Raw genomic sequence first — 24,803 nt, forward strand, 5'->3', positions numbered from 1 at the left:
TGTGCTGCTGCCTGCTCCCTTCCCTTGGTCTGTCCTCTGCTGCGTTCCCAACAGGACAGGGCACAGGGTGTGTGTGTGTGGCAGCTGCCCTATTGCGGGGAGGTGGGTCGGTGGCTGTCCCTTTAAGAGAGCACCTGGCTCAAATGCAGCCCACTCTTCCAGTCGCTGCCCCTGCAGGTGTTCTTGATCTCTAGCTCCATTTTGCAGGTGCGACTCCAACACAGAGGCTTCTGCGTGTGCCGCTCCACGCCCCCCCACTCACTCAGCTGTTTCTGCCTGTGACTCGGAATGCAGCCCCGCCCACGGTGAGACTGCCCAGTGCATGCCAGGGAGACTGTTGCACTCTGTTCCGGAAAAATAAAGTCTGAGCTGTGCGCTCTGTTGTTTCTCCCGCTTGGCATCTGCTGCACGTTCCCTGGGCAACCCCCCCCCCCCCGCTCTGTCAGTGGCCTCTCCAAGAGAATGCCTGGGAGGGTGGGCAGACTTGGGGTGTTTTGGGGGGGGAACCGTCTATGAGCCACCATGCTGCCACCCACATGGCTGGACAGGGGAGGGGAGTGCCGCCCGTCAGCCTGCCCAGGCTGACAGCCTACCCGACCCCACAGGGCTGTTGTGCGCAGGGCACTAAGAGGGGGCTAATGAAGTGGACTCAGAGTTCTGCGGCCCCCGGGGGAGGTGTTCCATGCATATGGCAGGGGGCGTCAGGGCAACACAGGGGGTCTCTGGGTGGGGGGTTGTCTGCTGCTGGGCTGTTCACTCCCAGACACACATTCCAGCTGCTGTCTACAATAGCCAACTCCCGCACTTGGTACTTCCTGCTTATCTGCCTGCCATTGGCAGAGTCTCTGACAGCGGGAGGGTGTGAGGGGATTGATGGCTTCTCCATGGTCCTGTGCGAGTCTGTCTCACCCCCACCCCCGCCTCGCCACCAAGCCACGCTTCTTGTGCACGCATGCCCAGCCTCACTCCTGTTCCCTCCCCGTGTTGATGGTCTGCCCATCATTGGCTTCGTTCTCTGTTTTGAGGCGGGTTGGGGACGGCTATCAGCCTCTCTGGGGCCACCTCTTCCCATCCCTGACTGCCATGAGCTGCGGTGCATGCACCAGGACTGGCCAATGGGGGTGGGGGGTGGGCTGGCCCTCCCCTCCGGCTGCCTCCACCTTCCTTCCATGCCTCCGCCAGTGGCGTTGCCATGGCGACCGTCTTCCTCACGGCAAGCTACGCCTCTCCTCTCCCCACGCTCCAACGTGCCGAAGTCCTCAGGACGTCTACTAGTGGATTGGGCTGTAAGTTACCTTTTCCCTTTGCCATAACAAAAGGGATTATGGTCCAGACCATGGGAAAATTCTTCTAATTTTTCTAATCACTTAGAAACTGGCTGAAGCACATTACCAAGGAAAAGTCTGGGTTCTAGTTTCTGTTTAAGCTTTGGAACAATTGTATTGCTCTAAGAGGTCTCTGAGGTGATCCAAGACTAGATCCCCAGAAATCCTTGGATTTTATTTTAAAGCAAACACTGGGCAGGGGACTATGATTGAGGTCACAATACTAAAGTAGAAACAGTTAGCCCCTTCTCTCATTCAATATACTGAATAGAAGTCCCTCCTCTTAATAATGCCACTTTTAGCCCCAGTACATACCAGGAAATTGCCCTTCCATTCAAAGTTCTAAAACGTGTATCATTCAAGGTGTATGGGAATAACAGTGGCATATTTTATTAAGGATTTTGTGTACTAAACTCAAATTTGAAATATAAAAGATGAATAGGCAAAATGATGCATCCTCCCGAACACAGTGGCCTTGATGACACGTGTAAGCTTTACGCAAGCCTAAAGCTTTTCTTTATTGAAAAAAATATTATTGGACCAAAGGACCATCGCCACACAGCCCGGAAAATCTACAACAATTATTTGATAACATTTATAAAAACATATTACCCTTTATATGATCTTCATTCTTGGTTTTAATACACTACAATTATAGATCAAATAGCTACATAAGGAACACTTCTGCCAACATTTTAATCTCATTTCAAAAGAGTTAATAGCATTGCAACTTTCACATCAATCAGAACACCATGCAAAGAGGACTGGAAATTATCTCATGCAAGTTAACACAGAAAACACTTAAAGGCCATAAGCGCCTGCAGTTTTGTAAAAGGGATGGTAAAAATCTCTGCCTTTGTCTCACAGGATATGTATAGGGTAATGGAATGATAGTGTATCGGATATCAGATATCAGTATCAGATATCATGTATTCTCGATTCAATGATGTATCCTGCATTTAAGGGAAGTGGGTCTCTAAAGTAGATACAAACAGAATACTGCTTCAAGTCTAAATATGCTGTCCCTTTTCTTGATTACTTAATCAACAGTATCTGTTTTAAATTATCACTTTCAATGTCAAAATGTAAGTATATTCTTTAAATACCAATCAATTACTTAGAGGTTAGTTGAAGAAGACACTGGAATTATATCCTGCCCTCCACTCTGAACCTCAGAGTGGCTCACAATCTTCTTTATCTTCCTCCCCCACAACACAGGTGGAATTGAGAGGTGGGTGGGGCTGAGAGAGCTCTTACAGCAGCTGCCCTTTCAAGGACAACCTCTGCGAGAGCTATGACTGACCTAAGGCCATTCCAGAAGCTGCAAGTGTAGGAGTGGGGAATAAAACCCAGTTCTCCCAGATAAGAGTCCACGCACTTAACCACTACATCAAACTGGCTCTTGATTGACAACTCCACTACAATAATGAATATTCAAAGGAGCAGAAACACCCATGACTGAGCTCTACTGTTATGCAGCATTCAAACTGTCAGCGTGAGTCCACTTGGTCAAGGGGAGGCAGTTATGATCAGGGGTCATTTTGTAGAAAACTAGGTGGTGGAGCTCATTAGCATAATTCATTAGCAAATGCTGCCCCCACCACCAGCCAAAAGCAAAAGGTCAGCAAGTCATCCACTGCCCAAAATCACATAAGAAGTGGAGAAAGGGTGTTACGGGCTTCTCCAGGGGTTAATGAGGGCTGCTGGGTGTGTGGCAAAGCTCCTGATGGCTGGCTGTCTGCCTTCTCTCCTAATCCAGGGACTGTTATGCAGCTGAACCTACTATTCAATGGGCAAGGTAGGCAGGGAGGAGGAGGGGGGCCATCAGAAAGGTTCAGGAGCTGTGTTCCTGTAAGCTCCTGCTGAATTCAAGGCCTGGTTATGATGCAGAAATCTCTCCACAAGTGAATAAGAGACAGAGAGACCTCGAAACTCATATGGCTTGTGACATCAGGCAGAATATACAGAGCGATATGATTGAATAAGCAAGATCATTACATCATCCTTGGGACTCATTCGGATTATGTAATTGAAAGAAAGCATGCAGAATGTTACTGTTTCTTCTCTTTTCTTGTATATTGAGGCCCTTGACTTTTAGCTTCTGTGTACAGTTCAGAAAGTTTCTTGACATAGGACAGTACAACCATTATTTGAAAAAAAAAAAAAAGACATGCACAGATCACTCCAAGACAACTATCTGGACAAACCTTCTTGGGAGAATATACTCCTATACTTTCTAGAAAAACATCATGGGGCTTAACTGGTCGTGGCTATATAGCAAAAGTGGAAAGAAAAATGACATGAATGTGCAATGTGCCCCACAAATATATCATTATCCAAACTACAGATTACTCCATTATAGAAGTAAGACTGGGTGTACCACTTGGTGGTGGTGAAAAGTGCAGTCAAGTCACAGCTGACTTATGGTGACCCCATGGGGTTTTCAAGGTAAGAGACGTCAGAGGTGGTTTGCCATTGCCTGCCTTCATATCACCACCCTGATAGTCCAAATACTAACCAGGCCAGCCTTACTTAGTTCTGAGATTCAAGGAGACTGAACTAGCCTGGACTATCCAGGTCAGGGCAGTGTACCACATAAGGTGCCATTTTAGAATTCTCCCCCATTGATAAAACTTCCTGCAATATAAAAACCCAGACCAGACCATTTCTAGCTATGCTCATTTTCAATGTGCAGCAATTTCTTTTGATGTTTTGCCCAAAATACCAGTGTTGCTGCATGACCTCTCCAGCATGATGACATCATTTCTGCACAACACCATCACGTCAGGGATGTCATGCTGGGTCATAGATGTTGGGGGCAAGGCTTCCCCCCACCAGCCACCAGTGGGCAGGAGCCCATGAAATCAAGGAATCCCCCACTCCCACCTGGGGACTGGCAAACCTATAATGCAGCCCACTTCATCCCCAGCCTGCTTCATCCTAAAGGGAGGGGTGCAGCCCCCTGCCTTGACGCCAATGTATCAGTAGTAGCTCGTGCATCCGGGGGATTGACAATGGTGGCCCACCTAAGGAGGCAGGGAGGCAACCACCTGCTGCTACTGGGTTCTACATCCTCATAGTGGCAGCAGTGGCTCCATGCATGCCCATCCAAAACAGTTCCTACAGTAAAAGAGTGGTGAAGTGCTCTTTACAATTCAATTCTGTAAAAGGTGCACCTCACTGACTGCAGTCTGAATGAAGGTTTTCATGGGGGGGGGGGGGGGGAATCATTTTCTGAAATCTCATTTAATTTAATAATATTATCATAAGTGCTAAAATATAATTTAAAAACAACAGTCCCGTGGTTCAGCCTGAAAATACTTAATCCCAATATAAAGACAAATGTCAATTTACATAAATTTTCATGTCCATTTACAAAAATACAGGTTTTCTGAAATCTCATTTCAGAAAAATGAAGAGATGTGTTCCAATCAACATTTACCTTTATTTATTTTTTTAAAAACTACATTAAGTTACGCATAGTGACAGTTGTCATCCACCAGGTGAAGCCTGGAAATCTCCTGGGATTACAATTGATCTCCAGCAACAAAGATCAGGTCACCTGAGAAAAATGATTGCTTCAGAAGGAGGACTCTATGGAACTATACCCTACTGAAGTCCCTCCCATCTCCAGACCTCGCAATCCTCAGTCTCCAGCCCCAGGTACTTACGTACTTGAGTACTCCATTGGAGTTTTGAGTATTTCTGATTGGACCTAAGAAGATCCATGGGCAAAGGAAATACTCTACATCTTGATGAGTTGTCCATGTTGTATCACACGAAAATCTGATACCACTTACTCCACAGGTGAACATTTTAGTGTGAATAAAATCCATTCTGTGTATGTTTGTTTTTATGTATGTTATTGTTAAATCAATGGAGTGCTCAGTTTGATTTATATCACTGAGGAAGGCCAGGTGCTGCAATGTATTTGGAATTGGTTTCTGCATGTGGAGACAATATGTACTTTTAAACCTGTATTTATGTAAATGGACATGAAAATGTATGTAAATTGACATTGTCTTTATATTGGGATTAGGTACTTTCAGGCTGAACCACAGAACTGTTTTTTTTAAATTATATTTTAGCACTTATGACAGTATTAGTAAATTATATACTGATGTTTTGTACATTGTGCATAGTTATATTTTACTTTCTTGTTCTTTGTTCCAACCTTTTTGGTTACCTGTCTTATGCAGGGTTGTACTTTTCTCATCTTTTTCAGTTGTACTCAAAGTCTGAAATAAAATGTGGCTTGAACAACTCCACAGCTTCATAAAGTAGAAGTGTAAAACATGAATTTCTAAATATTATACTGTGAACTATAGAGTTACAGTTTTACATCAACTGCACCAATTGCCCGTTTGATTCTAGGACATAATATATCATAGTTTGACTTTCAAAGCTTAGGACTAGCCAAGGTTGCTAGTCAATGGATGGCACCTAGTGGGAAATGGAGGGATATGAGGATTACCAGTGTTGCACATGATGTGACATCAGCACACATAGGTGAACTTATGGCTTAAACTCCACTTTTATCCAGGTACTGGTTCCCATTTTCATTTGTAAAGTGAGTGTAGATATTTTCATTTGTAAAGTGAGTGTAGATTGGCTGTTTCTCATAAACAGATTTATGCACATATATGCAGGATGTGCATTCTTTTACTGTAACTTTTGAGCAGGAGTAAAGGTGGGGTTGCTGATGTGTAGTACAGGCCTTTCCAGCCCTGTAGCCAGAATTTTTTGGGTGGGGGGGGGGGCCAGGACATAAAATTTCGGGGGGGGGGGGGGCGGGATGGAGTCTTCACTGCTTCTTCCAGCAGCCAGCCTCCAGGCCCCAGCTCTTGCTCTCTCACGCTCTTGGGGGTGGGAAGAAGAGCCCAGGGAGAGCGGCAGCGGTGAAAACAGGGCTGAGGAGAGAGCTTGGGAGGCAGGGAAGAGCCCGAGGAGAGTGGCGGCGGCGAAAACGAGGCTGTGGGGAGAGCGGGGGAGGCAGGGAAGAGCCTGGGGAGAGCGATGGTAGCAAAACGGGGCTGTGGGGAGAGCAGGGGAGGCAGGGAAGAGCTTGGGGAGAGTGGCGGCAGCAAAAACGGGGCTATGGGGAGAGCAGGGGAGGCAGGGAAGAGCCTGGGGAGAGGGTGGCAGCAAAAACGGGGCTGTGGGGAGAGTGGGGGAGGCAGGGATGGGGTGGGAAGAGCCTGGGGAGAGTGGCGACAGCGGCAAAAACAGGGCTGCAGGGAGAGCAGTGGGGAAAGGAGGGTCCACACAGGTGGGAGTGGGGGTTGGGTGGAGGGGCCATGCCCCCCTTGGGTCCCACCATGGCTATGAACCTGGGCCTTTTTCAGTTTCCCAAGACAGTGGAATCTCTACTCCAGAAAGTGCCTGCACACTCCTGGCCATTTGTCAAACACCCTTTAGTAGAGAGGGCTCATGACATTTATAACTCTTGATTTGATGCTTTTTAAATTTGTACTGATGGTTCTATTTTTGACTTCAGATTGACTGTTGCTCTTATTGTTTTTAACTACTGTTTTATCACTGCTCTTACTAAGGTATTTTTGCAGTTGCTAGGTTTCAGATTTCTTAGCTTTTTATATTATACTAATCTATTTTCATCTTCATTTCATGCTGCAAACTTCTTTGAGAGATTTTTAACAGTAGAAAATTGGGTTATAAATATCCTACACAAATAAAATTTAAAAAGAGATAATTTGTAAACTGGTATATGCTGCACAGCTGATATATTCTGAGAGGCATCTGAGTACTGAGTAGGGGAGGAACGGTGGCTCAGTGGTAGAGCATCTGCTTGGGAAGCAGAAGGTCCCAGGTTCAATCCCTGGCATCTCCAAAAAAAAGGGTCCAGGCAAATAGGTGTGAAAAACCTCAGCTTGAGACCCTGGAGAGGCGCTGCCAGTCTGAGAAGACAATACGGACTTTGATGGACCAAAGGTCTGATTCAGTATAAGGCAGCTTCATATGTTCATATGTACTATAAGTGAGGCAGAAAGAGAATCCTACCTTCTTAGGAGAGAACACCCCAAGAGTACCACCATCTTCTCTCATGGCTACTCCCATTTCAGCAAGCAAAGCTTCCCTGAAAAATATCAAAACAAAGAACTAAAACCATGAAAATTCTGCTGAGACCTGCTCTCTATTGTGGTAACAAATGAAGTACTCCAAAAGAGTACACACCATACTATCTGAACACAAATGATATTTCTATATAAGCAGGAATTCTGGGAATGCAGATATGGCAAAAGAAAGGACTAGGCTCAGTGACATATGCTATACCACAAAGATAAGCTAAAAGGTTTTAACAGCAGGTTTCAAGGAACAGAAAGAACTATGATTATAAAAATAGCATGTGGCAATGTGAGAACTGAACCTTCTAGTCTTAGCTTCTTGGTGACTATATTGGGAAAGAGGAAAAAATACATGTATTCACACATTTTACATGCTTTTTGTAGCCTGGGTTAAAGTAAAATAATTTGTGAAGTGCTTCTTATTGGTCCAATTGTTCCCAACCACTCAGGCTGCAAAAGTTGTCAAGAAGGCCATGTAAGGACTGTTTTACATGGCAATTTTAACATGGAACATACATGACTTTCCACCATTGCTTGGAGACTTTTTCTGTCACTACAAGCAAATGCCAGCTCATTCAAGCAGTGGTGTGAACACTCTCCCTGTGATGACATTCTTCCATATGGATTAGGGTTGCCAGCCTCCAGGTGGAGCCTGGAGATCTCCCACTTTTACAACTGATCTCCAGCTGGTAGAGATCAGCTCCCCTGGAGAAAATGGCTGCTTTGAAGGGTGGGCTATATGGCATTGCACCATGTTGAGGCCCCTCCCCTTCCCAAACCTCACCCTCTTCTTGATCCATAAAGACCAACAATAAATTTTTTTTCAAATATATTAGAAGCAGGAAACCAGCCAGGGAGGCAGTGGGGCCCTTGGATGACCAAGAGGTAAAAGGATTACTGAAGGAGGATAGGGAAATGGCTGAGAAGCTGAATGCATTTTTTGCCTCCATCTTCACTGTGGAAGGTGAGAAGTGTTTGCCCGCTCCAGAACCACTAATTTTAGAAGGGGTGTTGAAAGTCCTGAGTCAGATTAAGATGACAAGAGAGGAGGTCCTACAACTGATTGACATTTAAAAACTAATAAGTCACCAGGTCCGGATGGCATACATCCAAGAGTTCTGAAAGAACTCAAGGTTGAACTTGTGGATCTCCTGAAAAAAATATGTAATCTTTCATTGAACTCTGCCTCCGTTCCTGAAGACTGGAAGGTAGCAAATGACACCCCCATCTTTTAAAAGGGTTCCAGAGGAGATATGGGAAATTACAGGCCAGTCAGTCTGACTTCAATACTGGGAAAGTTGGTAGAAACCATTATCAAGGACAGAATGAGTAGGCACATTGATGAACACAAGTTATTGAGGAAGACTCAGCATGGGTTCTGTAAGGGAAGATCTTGCCTCACTAACCTGTTACAGTTCTTTGAGGGGGTGAACAAGCATGTGGACAAAGGGGACCCAATAGATGTTGTTTACCTTGACTTCCAGAAAGCTTTTGATAAAGTTCCTCATCAAAGGCTCCTTAGTACGCTCGAGAGACATGGAGTAAAAGGACAGGTCCTCTTGTGGATCAAAAACTGGCTAATTAATAGGAAGCAAAGAGTATAAATGGGCAGTCTTTGCATCCAAAGATGGTAAGCAGTGGGGTGCCGCAGGGCTCAGTACTGGGTCCCATGCTCTTTATCTTGTTCATTAATGATCTGGAGATGGGAGTAAGCAGTGAAGTGGCCAAGTTTGCAGATGACACTAAATTGTTCAGGGTGGTAAGAACCAGAGAGGATTGTGAGGGAGTCCAAATGGATCTGCTGAGGCTGAGTGAGTGGGCATCAACGTGGCAGATGAGGTTCAATGTGGCCAAGTGCAAAGTAATGCACATTGGGGCCAAGAATCCCAGCTACAAATACAAGTTGATGGGTTGTGAAATGGCAGAGACTGACCAAGAGAGAGATCTTGGGGTCATGGTAGATAACTCACTGAAAATATCAAGACAGTGTGTGACTGCAATAAAAAAGGCCAACACCATGCTGGGAATTATTAGGAAGGGAATTGAAAACAAATCAGCCAGTATCATAATGCCCCTGTATAAATCGATGGTGCGATCTCATTTGGAGTACTGTGTGCAATTCTGGTCACTGCACCTCAAAAAGGAAATTATAGCATTGGAAAAAGTGCAACTAGAATGATTAAAGGGGTTGGAACACTTTCCCTATGCGGAAAGGTTAAAACGCTTGGGCCTCTTTAGCTTGGAGAAACGTTGACTGCGGGGTGGGATGGAGAAAGTAGAGAAAGAAGTCCTTTTCTCCCTTTCTCACAATACAAGAACTCGCAGGCATTCAATGAAATTGCTGAGCAGTCAGGTTAAAACGGATAAAAGGAAGTACTTCTTCACCCAAAGGGTGATTAACATGTGGAATTCACTGCCACAGGAGGTGGCGGCGGCTACAAGCATAGCCAGCTTCAGAGGGGATTAGATAAAAATATGGAGCAGAGGTCCATCAGTGGCTATTAGCTACAGTGTGTGTGTGTGTATAATTTTTTTTGGCCACTGTGTGACACAAAGTGTTGGACTGGATGGGCCATTGGCCTGATCCAACATGGCTTCTCTTATGCTCATCCCCAAAGTCTCCAGATATTTTCCAACACAGACCTGGCAACCTTAATTTGGAAGATTTTTTTTTCCACATAGGGTATTTAACATGTTTTGTGGCCTTCACTCTCTGCCGAAAGAATGGCTAGAGATTCCGATCGGGGGGAGGGCTAAGGGAACAAAATTCTACGAGGCCTAGTCATTCTGCAGATCCATGGAGCTGGGCAAGTCATGTTTTGTTTTTATGTTTGATTGATGTTTAAGTCTTAGTGGTGTAGGGGCATGGTGGGATTTTGTTTGGGGCCTGTAGTAGCTCTTGGCAACCCTGCATAGCAAAACAAAAGGTTAAACCATGTGACATTCTGAAGTGAACTTGTGTTATAAACAACAGCTAGGTTCCTACCTCTCCATACGTATTGCTTCTGTCCTACGCAGTTTTTCTTCCCATGTTTCATTCAGCTCAGCAATGATCTTTTCAGTTTCCTACAAAGTATAAGGTAAACATTAGTGTTTCACAATGGTCACCTGGCTTGACTAAAAATATTTCACCTATAATACATTAGGCTCAATCTACTACTTTTTTTCTATAAGGTCACAATCAGAATGACCGTACTGTCAGTTCCTGATATTTGCATAACATCTATACACAAAATAAAGCTTTGCCTTTGTAGGATGCAGCTCAATTAATTCAGATTTTTTACCAGAATCACAGTATTTAAAGAACACATGTTGGAGACAAAAAATACTAGATTGGCTGCAGTCACCCCTAGGGGTGTGCATTCGGTTCGGATGAACCAAATCAACTGCCGAATCACCCCTGATTCAGCTGTATACGGAATCGCACACAGCCGAATCCAATTGGGGCCCATTATGCGGGAGCCAAGTATGGCTCCCTGTATACTTCCGTACAGATATTCGGAAGTATACGGAATTCAATGCAAAAGGCGGGAAAGGGGCTTCTGCAGCCTCAGGGGAGCTGCTTGCCTCCTTTCCCGCCTTTGGTAGCCTTTTCCCGCCTCTCCCATAGCCTCCCTGGGATCAGGGAGGGGGGGAGGGGGAAGAGGAGCCCCAGCAGCCAATCCAAAGCATGCATTTGCAAAATGCATTGCAAATGCATGCTTTGCAGGGCTGTTGTGTAGCTGATCCCCCAGCCATCAGCAACATTGTTGTTCTTTTGATCTTTTGCTTACTTGGATATCCAAGTAAGCACTGTTGTCTGGCCAATCACAGAGCAGTGCTATTTTTTGAAACTGCTCTCTGTAGGGCCAGAGAACCTTTTTAAGGAGTCTGCCTGGCTGGACTCCTCCATTGCTGCTGTGTTGGTGTGAGAGAGAGATTGTGCTGTGCTGGCCCTTGGCCTCAGCTGCTGCTGCTCTCTCTCAGCCTTACCAGACTTGCCTGGAGTAGAGAAGATATCTAAAGTAAGACAGTCTTGGGGTTCTTGTTTTTATTTTAGTTGGTAAAAGGACTTTTTAAGACTTGGAGTCCCTTTACTTATCCAGATTTGGGTGGTGGGTAGCTTATTTGGGGTTAGAGTTAGGGGGTTCTGCTGGGGGAGGGGGCCTGGGGTGGGGTGTTTTTTGCCAATTTGCCCATATCTTACTATAGTGAGAGGACTTTTAAAAGTGCAGTGTCCTTTTACTTTTCCTGATTTGGGTGGCTTGGATTTCTTGGGGTTAGGGTGAAGGGGTTTTTTGGGGGGGAGGGGTTGGTAAAGTTCCTGTATTGTTAAAAGTTAAGTTTTTTACTGTTTTAAAAGGATTCTGTGTTTGATTTGTTGCTGCTGTGTTGTGCTGCTGTTGTTCTTTTTCTCTTCTGGTTCTGGTTCTTGGGGGGGGGCTGTTTGGCCTAATTTTCATTGTTTAAAAGGCCACTTTTTTAACAGTTGAGTTTCTTGGCCTTCTCCTGTTGTCCCTTTTCCTGATTCTGGTTTTTTTTTTTGGGGGGGGGGGAAGCTGGCACCTGGGTGAGAGAGCCAGAACCAGCAGGCTTGTTGTGCTTGGCCAGCTCTCCCCATGTTGTTTGGGGCAGGGCTGGAGAGCTGGCATCTGTAGATTGTGTGTTCTCTGGCAGGGAAGCTGGCACCTGGGTGAGCGACCCAGAGCCAGCATGCTTGTTGTGCTTGGCCAGCTCTCCCCGCATTCTTTGGGGACAGGGCTGGAGAGCTGGCATCTGGGTTTGCTGCAGCCAGGTCTGCAGAGCAGACCTTGAGCAGACTGTGTTTTGTGTGGCAGGGTTCATAGAGTAGATAGATGTATATAGTACGTTTGGGTTCCATAGAGATTCTCTGGTGTGAAGTTAGGTTTGGCTTTGGGTGCCCCAGGAATTGGACCCCCTGGCGCAATCTTTTTGGGACTTGGGGGGTTTGTAGGGGAGAGTCTCCTGCAGGTCCCCTGCAAATTTGGGGGCTCTCCCTCAAACACCCTCCCCTCCAGGCAGCTTCAAATATACCCTATTTGCCATTGATTTCAATGGCTTATAGGGTATAATGGGGCCGTATATTCGGAAATAGCCGTGCATCTACTGTATAAGCGGCTATTCCGACTACAGAATTCAGAAATATACGGGATTCCGTATTCCCACCCCACCCCCCTGTATATTTTCGAATCCGTGTACTACCGAATTTTTTTTTCCCCATCCCTAGTCACCCCTTGCCAATTCCCTGTTGTGTAGTCACGAAATATACAAATACCCACAGTGGCAATGGAATGTTTAAATGGCTGTGTTCTTGGTGTCCTTTGAGCCCACAACCCCACTCAAGTTGGAGAGCTTTCTGCTGGATTTTTAGAAAACCATGAAGGGATACTGAGGGAAAACAGTACCAATGTGGGCAAAGATGCTTAAAAATCTGCGCCTTCCCACCCACATTATGGCCAAACCTACTCTGAATATGATCTTTTCAGAAAAATCATATTGAAGCAGGTTTGAGAAAGACTGCAGCAGAAGGGAATATGCAGACAGTGGGTGATTGCATGACAATGTTTTGTAGACACTCTTGGGGGAAGAAACCCTCCAGTTTGGGAGGCAAGACTGAGGGATCAGATTGATAGTCTCCATGCTCTCAAGTTGCTTCTCATGCCTCTACATCACAAATGTGGCCTGCAAGATCTTGGTTCTTACCTTCAGCCTCTCAATGGCCTCTTCACTACCCGGAGCAAACATGATCCGTTCATGAAGACTGGAGACTGAAGCAGCTCGGCTGGATAAGGCTGAGAGGGAGGAGGATGGGCTCATTCCTACCAAGGCATTGGTCACTGTGGAGAGATTGTCATGGCGATGACTCATATCTGCCACTCTACGATTATCATTATTGTTCTCAAAGTCGGATATGTCTATGAGGTCCAGGAGGGGAGAAAGAAGAGGAGGAAAGACACAAGACAAGAAGGAAGGAAGGAAGGAAAACATAGAGAAAAGAAATGCAGTTGGGAACAGCAACATGGTGCAATGAGGAGAAAGGTAGAAATTCAACAAAGAGATGCACAGATAATTCAGTAGCAATATATGTTAGGCAGTATCCTCATATCAGCAGAATCAGTCATACTACACCCTGCAGAATTTCTCTATGCAATGGCATAACAGCATCCAAGTGCTTTCAGGCAAATTGACAGCATATTAAAAATCTGGGCTACAAACAGTCAGTGATCTCCAGTAGCACCTCAGAAAGAGAAAAGGGAAATCAAGGCCATAAAGAAGGGAAAAGGGGATTTCAGGAGCTCAGCATCATTTACCCTAGGCATACCAAGTAGTGTGTTCTAAATGGGTCTGCCCTTGAAAAGTGTTCGGAAATTTCAGTTGGTGCAGGATACTGCAGCCAGGTTGTGGACTGGGATGGGTCAAAGGGATGATATCACTCCATTCTAGGCCAACTTACACTGGTTTCTAATGTGTTTCTGGGCACAATTCAAAGAACTGGTCTTGACATTCACAGCTCTATATGGTTTGGGACCAACATACATTAAGGACCACCTAATCCCTTATGAATATGCCCAATTACAGTCATTTCTGGAGGCCCTGCTTTTAGTGCTCCACCTTCTGAAATTAGTAGAGTTGCCAGGTCTGTGTTGGAAAATACCTGGAGACTTTGGGAGTGGATCTGGGAGAGGGAGGGGTTTAGGGAGGGGAGGGGCCTCAGCATGCTACAATGCTGAGAGTTAGGCTTAGAGTTAGGTGGAGAAGCCCCGCCCCAATAGCCATGATGTGCCTTTAAACCTTGGCAAGCTAAAAAGAACCTTGCAAACTGCTTGGGTTTTGGATTGTGCGTGTGCTTTTAAATCTCAGCAGGAGAAAAGCTGCATGGATTAGGCAAGCAAACAGAGCCATGTGGCTCTTCCCAGCAAGTGTGTGATCCATGTAAGAAAGGAAGAGAAATCAGTACAGTTCCTCTGTTTGTTTTGCATTGGTTTTAGAAGTTGTGTATATAGTAAAGTGGAGTTAACTAGAACCTGGTCGTGGGATGGAGGAAAATTTGACCCCCTAGGCTGCTCTCCTTTTATTTTCCTATTAGTTTGAAGAAGTTGGTTGAAATACAGCAGAAGGTTACATTCAGCAATTTCTGTGAATAAATTGCCCCAGTGAGATCACAAAAATGTATGCTTGCAAACTGTTTATTTTGGCTGATTTGTGAGTGTATTTTCACTTTCATTTAGTGGAACTGCAGCTGTGGAGGAGTGAGCAAATGAAGACTGTATTCAGGGAAACTGCACTGCCGTATGTTTATTTGTTTTAGGGACTGGGAAAGTTTCCTGGCTCCACTCCAAAGTCCCCAGGTATTTTCTGAGTTGGACCTGGTCAGTACAGTTCCTGTGTTTGTTTTGCATTGGTTACATAGACTGCCATTTTCTCCAGGCGAGCTGATCTCTGCCAGCTGGAGATCAGTTGTAAAAGCCAGAGATCTCCAGGCCCCACCTGCAGACTCGCAACCCTAGAAATTAGGCAGGTGATAATGCAGGAGAGGGCTTCTTGGTCATGGCATCAAAGCTCTGGAACTCTTTGCCCAGGAAGATTCATCTGTCCCCTTCTGTTGCCATCTTCTGCTGGTGGCTGAAGACTTTTTGGTTTGGTTTGGCATTTCCTCAGTGATCCCTGCTTTCTAACCATGATTTTTACATTTTGTGTGTTTTCACATTTTGTATGTACTCCTCTCCCGGTGTAGTGAACGCTGCGTGGTCACTGTCTGGCTATGCCTGGCAGATGGTCACTGCAATGGCCTCTCCTGCATTACTGCATCCGTAGCAAAAGAGTGTGGAGCAACAAGCATCTGAAAAAAGGCACAAAGATCAATGTTTACAAAGCGGTTGTGATTACAGCCCTCATCTACGGCTCCGAATCATGGGTTTTATACCGTCATCACCTGCGACTTCTTGAGCGCTTTCATCAGCGCTGCCTTCGCACCATCCTCAACATCCACTGGAGTGACTTTGTGACCAACACTGAAGTCCTCAAGCGGGCGGAGGTTACCAGCATCGAGGCACTGCTGTTGAAGACGCAGCTGCGCTGGGCAGGGCATATTTCTAGGATGGAAAACCACCGCCTTCCCAAGATTGCCCTGTATGGCGAACTCTCCACCGGCCATCGAAATAGAGGGGCACCAAAGAAGAGGTACAAGGACTCCTTGAAGAAATCCCTTAGCACCTGTCACATCAACCATCACCAGTGGTCTGACCTAGCCTCAGATCGCAAAGCATGGAGGCACACCATCCACCAGGCTGTCTCTTCCTTTGAGAACGCACGCATATCTGGTCTTGAGGACAAAAGAAGATTGAGGAAGAATCGCACTGCTACGGCGCCAGCCCTAAATCAGACTTTTCCCTGCAGCCGCTGCGGCCGGACCTGCCTGTCCCACATTGGTCTTGTCAGCCACCAGCGAGCCTGCAGCAGACGTGGACTATTGCACCCTTCTTGAATCTTCGTTCGCGAAGCCAAGCCGAGAGAGAGATGGATTTTAACTGTTTTTAACCTCTTTTAAAATTGTTTTAATGGTGGATGTTTTTTATTACAATAATTTTGTAATTTAATTTTATCATATATCTTTTAAACTGTTAGCTGCCTTGGTGGCCCTTGTAAGGGCAGAAAGGCAGGCTTTAAATTTTGTAAATAATAAATAATATAAGCTTCACATACAGAAATATACATAGTTTTTGACAACAGTTTAACATTTAGAGTATTATCTGTTAGCAAATCCTTACAACTTGAATTTAAAAATTATATCCAATGTCAAACTTCTGGGGAACATGACAACCTGATAAGGAGCACTTTAAAAGCTCCAGTCTTTTCTCGCAGTGGGACTAACAAAGCCAGGAAAGGAGGGTATTTACTTCTCTATTCTTACACAACTGACAGGTGAACCCGGCGGGGGGATGGCTTGATGTCAGGTTTCCACCTGGTTCTGGAAATATCAAAGGCAGTTGAGATAAAGAGGGCTTTTTGCCAATAAGATCAGCCAACCCCAACCAATCTTTTTCATTTTGTTCCTTTTTTTCTAAACCAATCTGGATTCAGTAATCTTTGCAATCTTTTGGACTCCCAGAATTATGATATTTTGAATGTTTTTGGACTCCCGGGACTGTGATTGTAATTGAATAGATTGGCCATGTTTGAAGACAGCTTCCAATATATAAAGCTAAGAGGGACCCTCTTCAAACATTGATGACTTTTAGAGCAAGGCTTCTGACAAATTTTGATTTTTAATTACAGCTGTACAACAAAATACTTATGTAATCAGTTTTAAATAACTTTATTGGCAGAACAGCACTTGGCTGCTTTCCAGGAAAATCTCAGTTTCAATAATAGAACAAAAATATTAAGTGAAGCTCTTTTTTATATTATTTACTCTAAGGAATTTATATTTGGTTATAATTCATTTTTTTATATTTTGGTTATTTTCATTCATTCTTATTATTATTTTGGTTATTTTCATTTTCTGTTCTAATGGACATATACTTTAGTTATTTAAATAGTACAGACTTTGATTGTTGTCCATCTGATATACGCATAGAAAACAATAATGTGGGAATAATATATAGAAAGTGTGTACAATATATTTTTTTGAAAGTAGAAGAGTGAAAAGGAAAAGGGCAACAGAAACACATCAAAGAGACAAAGAAAAAAGGAGTACAGGTGAAACAAATGAAAACCAGAGAATTGAAGAAATAGTAGAAAAATTATTGTGAACATTGGTACACCAAATGCAATGATTTAAAGAAAGAATTCAAAAGCCCATTCAAGACTCAGAGGAAAAAAAAACCTTAATGAATATCTTCATTCAAGAATCTGAGGAAAGAACCCAGAAATACATTCAAGAAGTGTGTCAAGAGATATTGACTGGACTATCAGAAATTAATTTGAAATTACAAACAAATACAAAAAAATCAAAGAGAAGCAAAAAGATAGAATTTAGATAGATTTAGAGAGTCGGGATCTTCAGACTAAGAAGGTAGAACTGAAATCCTGGAAATTCAATGCAGATCTAAAATCTGCATTTTAGAGGAATCTCAGAGAATTTTGGGTGGCCAAATGTGGAAAAAAAACATTCATGATTTACTTCAGAATTATGTGGAGCTAGAGGAAGGCTTTCTTAACATTGACCAGATTTTTAGAGTGAATTCAAGATTTGCATTCAAGAATAAGCTACCTCAAGATATACTGGTTCAATTCACCTACAAGAAAACAATAGATGCAATGCTAACAGAGAAATCCTGAAATGGGGGAGCACTCTGGGACCAAACTTACACCTACACTGACATAAATCTTAGATATATTGGTGTAACTGGCACTTATGTAAGTGCAGGCCCACCGAGGTGCCCCATTGTGCTGTCAGTGCAACTGAAGTGAGGGTTCCAATGCTGGCATGGTTGTGGGCAGTGTTGGGGGCACAACCAGAGTTAGCTCCCTGAGCCCTTTCAGCCTGGGAACACCCCTTGTCAGAGGCAGAAGGTTACACCAACAAAAATACATGGTGTAGTCCACAGGCACCCATGGCTATAAAATTAACAACAACAAAACCCCCCCACAAAAATGATAATGACATATTAACACAACAATAAGAAGATAACTCTATGAAGATCACATAGTGCTCAACAGCCACCAACCCTATTAAATATTTGGTAATAAACGTTACTGGGCAAAACTGTAATGTCAGAAAATTTGAAAATCAATTTAAACAGATTTATTAAGATAAAAAAATCCTAAAAATCTCATCTCTACAATTAAAACAAATGTGCTGCCAAAACTACACTTTTTGCTCAAAATGTTATCCATATACATAGAAGAAAAAATATTGAAAGCATAGCAAAGACAGACAAATGAATGTATATGAAATAAGGGGAAAAACAAGAATAAGCTTCAAAATATTACAAGATGAGAGGATGTTTAGCTGTTCCAAATATAAAATTAGATTACCAAACAGCAAGTTTGGTCTGGATTGTGGACTAGAAATGGAAGATGAACAAGTGAAAAAATGATTGAGTGGATATACAACTTTAAAGACCAGATATTTATGCAACAATGGGAATGACTATGGGGGGAAGATATCAAATTTACAGGCAGCTAGACACTAAGAGAAAACTGGTACAAAATGTTTTTAGATGGTATATAACTCTAAAGGTTGCTGAGAAAGCACATAACAACTACAAAGGAAAATGCTAGAAATGTCAAGATGGAATTTTCTTTTATATGTGGCAGACTTGTAAAAAAGCAAAAAGATATTGGAAAGAAATACACCCAAAAATGCAGAACATATTAAAGTTTAAATTCCCAACGGAAGCCAAGAGCATGCTATTAGGTGTTCTGCCTAACAAATTACCAAAACTTTTAGAAGCAAAATAGTAACTACTGTCCATATTTAGAGGAATGGAAAAATAAAACTGCTGAATATGCAAAATTAACAACCTTTTTGAGAAACAAGTCTATTATGAAATTTGAGGAAAGATGGAGTGTGTACTATTTGTATTATACTAGCAGAAGACAAACTTAAAGTGAGAAAATAACCTATACAAATGTATGGTAATAAAATAGAAGTGGAATTAAAATCTGTTTCAAATGTAATATCCTGAATATAAATGGGTTCTCTATACAAGATATAGTAACTTTCTTTTACAAAATAGTATACTGCTTATCTATTAAAGGTTCTAATGAATATGTAGAAGTGGTGAAAAATATGTTATGTTGAATATGTAATAATGATGAAACTAGTAGTCAAAACAAATTAGTTAGGAAGTTTGAAAGTTAAAACTTAAATGATGAATTGTACCCCAATAGAAATAAGAATTATTTTATTTTATAGATAATACCTTCAAATTATAACAAACGGTATTAAAATAGGGTTTCCAACCTTCCACTGGGGCAGGGTTTCCCCCAATTTTGAGGCTCCAACCCACCAGCACAGGATTGGCTAACGGGGAGCTCCACCCCAAAAGAGCTCTGTTGGCACCCGATGTGCCCAATGGCGATGATGTCACTCAGAAGTTAAGTAATCGGATCTAGCATGTCACACAAGGATGCTCTAGCATTTTGATTAAAAACCTATGGCACCCCGCCAGCAGCCAGGTAAAACCTGGCAACCCAAGATGAAAAGAAAATTATTCTCTGTCCTATACTTTATGTACTATATTATTGTCTTTGACAAATGTAATTATGTTGAATAACCCTTTTCCCCCCTTTTTCTCTTTTCTTTTTTGTACCTCACTGTTTGTCTAAAATAATAAACAAATAAATTCAAAAACCAACTATACGCAACCTCCAGTTGCTGGCCAAAGCCTGTTTGGAAGTGCTTAAGAATTCAGACTCTCTGAACTAAGTAATTAAACTATTTCAAATGCTTTTATAGACAATATTATTTTAATGTGAGTACTGGATAAGATCTCCTCACCGTATGTTAACTTCCTTTGGGACTTTTTATTACTTCTCAGTTCTATGAGAACAAAACTCTTCAATAAAAATAAAAAGTAATAAAATGCAAAGCTGTGGACATACAGTTTTCTCAATATGTACAAACACAGCCAACATATCATCATTTAATAGAAAAAGAGGTGCCAGAGCTCATTAGCATAATTTACATATGCCACACACCGCTGATATCGCCAGAAGGTATACTAAATTATATCAGCTCAGCATCTACCTTAAAATGCTTCTTGAATTGTAATTGCCATAATAAAACCTTACTCACATCATACGTTTTAAATTACTTTCTCTTATGTGGCCACAGTGGCATGATGAAGCTTTCTATCTGTCTGCTTTATATGTCTTGGTTATTTTCCCTTTTTTTGTGTAGAAAAATATTAGAAAGTTTGTCAGATCTTAGAGTTCAGCAAAATTTTCACAGGGAGCTTGAACAATGGAGCCCAAAAGCAAGTATTTTGGGGAGGGGGAAGAAAGAAAGAGCACAATAAAATTTAGAGATTCTGGAGTGCCTGAGGTCTGGACGTCAGTTATTTGGTTGAAAGCCATACAGAAGATCTGGGAAAGTGTCAGGCTGGCTATGAGGAACCATTTGAAGTGTGTGTGTGTATGCTAGCACAAGTGTGTGCAGCTTCTGTAGTCCAATACAATATGAACACATGAAGTTGTATTATACTGAATCAAACTCTTGGTCCATCAAGATTACTGTTATCTACTCAGGCAGCTGCTCTCCAGAGTTTCTGGTAGAGATCTTTCATATCACCTACTACCTGATCTTTGTAACTGGAGATGAAACTGGGACCTTTGGCATGCTGATCAGATGCTCTGCTACTAAGCCACAGCCTCTCTTCAATGTCTCTTTAGAAAATGGCATAAAGACCTGAAACTCCAAAATTGTAGCAAAACCTGAGAGGAAACCAGATTCTCTGAAACCCAAACTCTGAATGAGTGGCTTTCTTGCTTGATGAGAGTTCCTTCTAACATGACCTTTCCTTACTTGTCTTTTAAAAACTGGTAAGGAAACAAATAAAAAACAAGCATCTTTTTCATGTTAAGCACATCAGGCCTTTGTACATAATGTGTAAAATTCAAGAGAGAACTCTGAGAACTTTAAGACCTAACTTTTATTTTCTGACTGCTTTCCTAAAAGTTTTTTTTTTAACACAAAGGGACAACCAAGACAGCCCTCATACTCTCCTCGTAAATCTTTTCACAGCAATTAATAAACCCTAGCATTGCAAGAGAAGTGTAAGCCTGCATACAGAACTTGAATGTTGTCTTTCCCTTTGCTGCTTAATTATTCAGTGTCAGTTTTGCGGCTTGGCTGCAGCCTGGCAACGGGGCATTTCTCTCACCATAACAAAACCTTCTGTTTCAAAAAAGCCTTCCAATAATCCCTTGAGGGCCAAGGAGAGCTCTGTCTCTGCTTCCTCCATCACTAACCCTGAAAAAATCTCCTGGAGAATGAAAAACTTTGGCCACTAAGTAAAGCTCAAGGAAAGATTAACAGTTTCTTGGTGTTCAAGGTTTGTAAAAAGATATTAGCCTAACCAAATGGAAAGCCAGTACTACAGCAACTAAACTTAATTATTAAATATTCAGAAATAAAAGCAAATATGAGGTGAACATGATGGCAAACCACGTTAAGTCATCTGGAGTTAGGTAGGATTTCAATTCACTATATTATGCATCTAAAAGCTTTCAGCATCTCAGGCTACACTCTGCAAACTAAGAGGCACAGCCTATGCAGACCCCAAGAGGCAATATGGAACCAGCTGTGCCATGGTATTTGAGTGCTGAGTGACTTCTCTCTGAGAGCTGGATACAGTAAAGCATAACATCCACACTCTGGGCACTGCTGTTTCTCTGTTTGGAAGTGGGTGCTATCTATGTTACTGATTTAAAGAGCACAGGCTGAACCAATCACAAACAAGGCAGAGGCCGCAGGGCCTTCTTCATGCCAGCAAAAGCCAGACGATTTTGGCAAGCTCAACAGCAGATGGTTCTTCCAGCAGCATTCCTACCAGGTACCCATACAACCTACAGGAGAGCCAGGTGGGATCACAAGTACCATTTGTGCCACTTTGGGCCTGAAGCAGATACTTTAGTGCTTCTAGGCAGGCTTTTTCACCCACCCAGTTCCAGCAAATATTAATATTAATTAGAACCAGTCCCAGCAGAAGCAGAAGCAGCAGCAGCACAAAGAGCAGGAAACATAGTTACAGCATAGAGAAAGGAAACCTCAAGAGTGGACCCCACCATGAAGATTTTAGGAGAGCAGGCACCATGGCAAGATTCACCTGATTACTGAAAGGCAAACATCAGTTAAAAAAAAAGAACTGCAGACTTTGTGGAGGGGTAATTTGGCTTCCCTCTGCCAGGGCCTCCAACAAAAGACATAAGCCCAATGGCCTAGAACAGGCTTGCCTTGTGTAGATTACATGGGTATGCAACCTATGTCAATCAAGACCCAGTGAAGATCCCATTTACAGTAGTCTCACAAAGGATAGATAAAATTGGGAAGATCGCCTTGGATTATGAGAAAAAGGCGAACAGATGTATCAGTTTCACATCTGATCCACTTCATAGAGAAAATGGCCATTTTGTGCAAGGGGTTTCCAGTTAAGGTTAATAGCACTGGATCAGGAAATTCCTGGAGATCTGGAGGTGGAGCCTGGGGACTCGAGGTGGAGCCTGTGTGGTTTGGGGAGGGACCTTAGTGGGGTATAATGCCATAGAGTCTACCCTCCTAGCCATTTTCTCCAGGAGAAACAGATCTTTGTAGTCTGGAGATCAGCTGTAATTCTGGGAGATTTCCAGGCCCCACCCAGAGGTTGGCAATCCTAATTCTAGTGCAAGACTACAAACCAATCTCCTATTGTTGCTCCAAGGGTTCTTGAAAATAGTTAGCATCCCTGTTTGGCATTAGATTGGATTATGTCTAATGCTTCTGTTATTTTCTCCCCTCTTTGCATTTTTATGGAGATATTTGTGACTAGCTCAGCCCCTGTCCTGGGCAGCTAGGAAAACAAAGTTATTGCAAACAGCTTTTGCTGAATTGGCTCTTGGGTCTATTTCTCATGCTGTACTCATGTTCCTTTGCTATGACTGAGTCTGTGAGAAGCAGTGAAGCACACAAAATACCAGCAATGGAGAATACACACATTTAGGTCCTCCTGGTACAGCATTGGCTAAGAGAGATAGGAGAAGAATGAAGGGAAAAGACAAAGAAAATAAAAGTAGGTTCATCTTACAGGAATAAGGAAACAGCATCCAAGGGCCTTTCTATGTTTCCAGAAAATCTGGATTTCATTCTTAGCACTACACTAGCACTGCAGAAAGTTATCAGACACCTTCTAAAGAAATTAGGGGAGGGGAAAATTTTAAAAGGCTCTCACAATGGTGAGACTATTGCAGAGAGGAAGAAGCAGCCTTATTGGTGTGCAGTGATAACAATGCACTATCCAGTCCACCCATGAAACCCGTGCCAGCCACATTCCCCACAGTGCCTGCTTTCAGAATGTTGCTCTAGCTGGGAGTGGGGAGTAGATTATATCTTCCTAGGAATAAAATATTGTGTCTTGGGGGCAGGAAGAAGAAAAAGTCCGTAACAGATGTGCTAGAGAGAAAAGGTACTTGGATCCCCTGTAGCAATTGAGTATTATTTCACAGTAAAATCATTAAATAGAAAGGCCCCAAGATACATGTCCTTCAGGCCAAATTCTTTCTCCCCCAATATTGACAGAGGAAACACTCACAAGAAATACAAGATGCCAAGAAAATTCTCCACATTTTTCTGGAGAATCAAAATATTCCTGTGATTGTTCTACTCGTCCAGTAAATAACTCAGCAAATGAGATAAGGAATGCCCACAGCAAGATACAACAGGTAGTCAAGGTGGAGCAATGAGAGCTCTAGGAACATTTAACTATCATGTTCCACATTACAGAGGCACTTGCATGTGACCTTAAGTTGTTCTATGTAGTGATTATTATGGTTCAATGCATGGAGTAGGCAATTTTCACTCTTCTGTTGCAATTTTTTTTTAAGTTTGCGGAGGTGTGATGAAAATATCCTGACATGAGCTCGCATGTACCTAGAAAAGCTATTATGTGGAATAACTTAAAGCAGCTTCCACATGGTAACTATAACATGCAATGGGTCCTTTAGTATCATCCTCACTGTCATTTTTCAGTGGACTGGGAGGGCAGTGAAATAGACAGTGAAACAATGCAGAATGTAGACACTGTTCTGTTAAGGGAGGTGAGAATGACAAGGCATTGGCAAATGTCAACCCCAGCCCAAGGCACAAAGGAAACTTACTGTCAATGATGTCTCCCAAGCCCTGGGCGTACAGGAGGTCTCTCAGACGAGCCACTTCATCCTTCAGTTCTCTAATCAGCTTGTTGTTAGGATCTTCATTAATGACAGCATTGCACCTGATCTGTTTAGCACGGTCAGCATACCTAAGAAAGCAAGGCAGATTCTGGGGAAACTAGAAAGAGTTGCTAAATACCATGCAGTGGGGCACATATAGAAGGGGACCTCTGCATTAGAAAGGAAACATGCTGGGATTCAGCTGGACGGGAATTGCCAGGAGCCCTTCAATGGAAATGCAGAGTGTTTTCATTAGTGTTAAGGAAAATGCAAGCATCTCTTTTGTTCACTTGCTTCTGGACTAGACCTAGCCTCTTCTATAAGGCCAGTGAATCCAGCAATGTGAATGGGTGACAGAATTCAAAAGCAAATGATCAAAACAGTTTTCATCACTCTTACCTACACCAAGTTCATGATAGCTCAGTAAAAGACCTGAGATACTAAACTATATACAAAAAACTTGTTGTGGTACCATAAGATGTTCCAGTGACATAATCATTAGTCAACAGCAAGGAATACTGAAAGCCTTGTATAAGAAGGA

The 24,803-nt window shown here is 42.9% G+C and overlaps 1 protein-coding gene across 20 annotated transcripts in view; it reads right to left on the reverse strand.

Moving 5' to 3' along the window:
- Nucleotides 1–24,803, reverse strand: part of KIF1A (kinesin family member 1A) — a 200,920-nt gene that overhangs the window by 77,855 nt on the left and 98,262 nt on the right. For 9 of the 20 annotated variants that reach the window (XM_060241983.1, XM_060241991.1, XM_060241984.1 and 6 more), the window contains exons 13-16: nucleotides 24,209–24,351; nucleotides 13,112–13,323; nucleotides 10,395–10,474; nucleotides 7,344–7,419 (exon numbers count right to left, since the gene is read on the reverse strand). In XM_060241983.1, the coding sequence (XP_060097966.1) occupies nucleotides 7,344–7,419; nucleotides 10,395–10,474; nucleotides 13,112–13,323; nucleotides 24,209–24,351 (511 nt within the window). Of the gene's footprint in view, nucleotides 1–7,343; nucleotides 7,420–10,394; nucleotides 10,475–13,111; nucleotides 13,324–23,049; nucleotides 23,077–24,208; nucleotides 24,352–24,803 lie in introns of all 20 variants that reach the window. The other 11 variants (XM_060241986.1, XM_060241988.1, XM_060241989.1 and 8 more) reach the window with 2 other exon arrangements.

The sequence above is a fragment of the Heteronotia binoei genome, chromosome 6, assembly GCF_032191835.1.
Source record: "Heteronotia binoei isolate CCM8104 ecotype False Entrance Well chromosome 6, APGP_CSIRO_Hbin_v1, whole genome shotgun sequence".
In the NCBI taxonomy this organism is placed as follows: domain Eukaryota; kingdom Metazoa; phylum Chordata; class Lepidosauria; order Squamata; family Gekkonidae; genus Heteronotia; species Heteronotia binoei.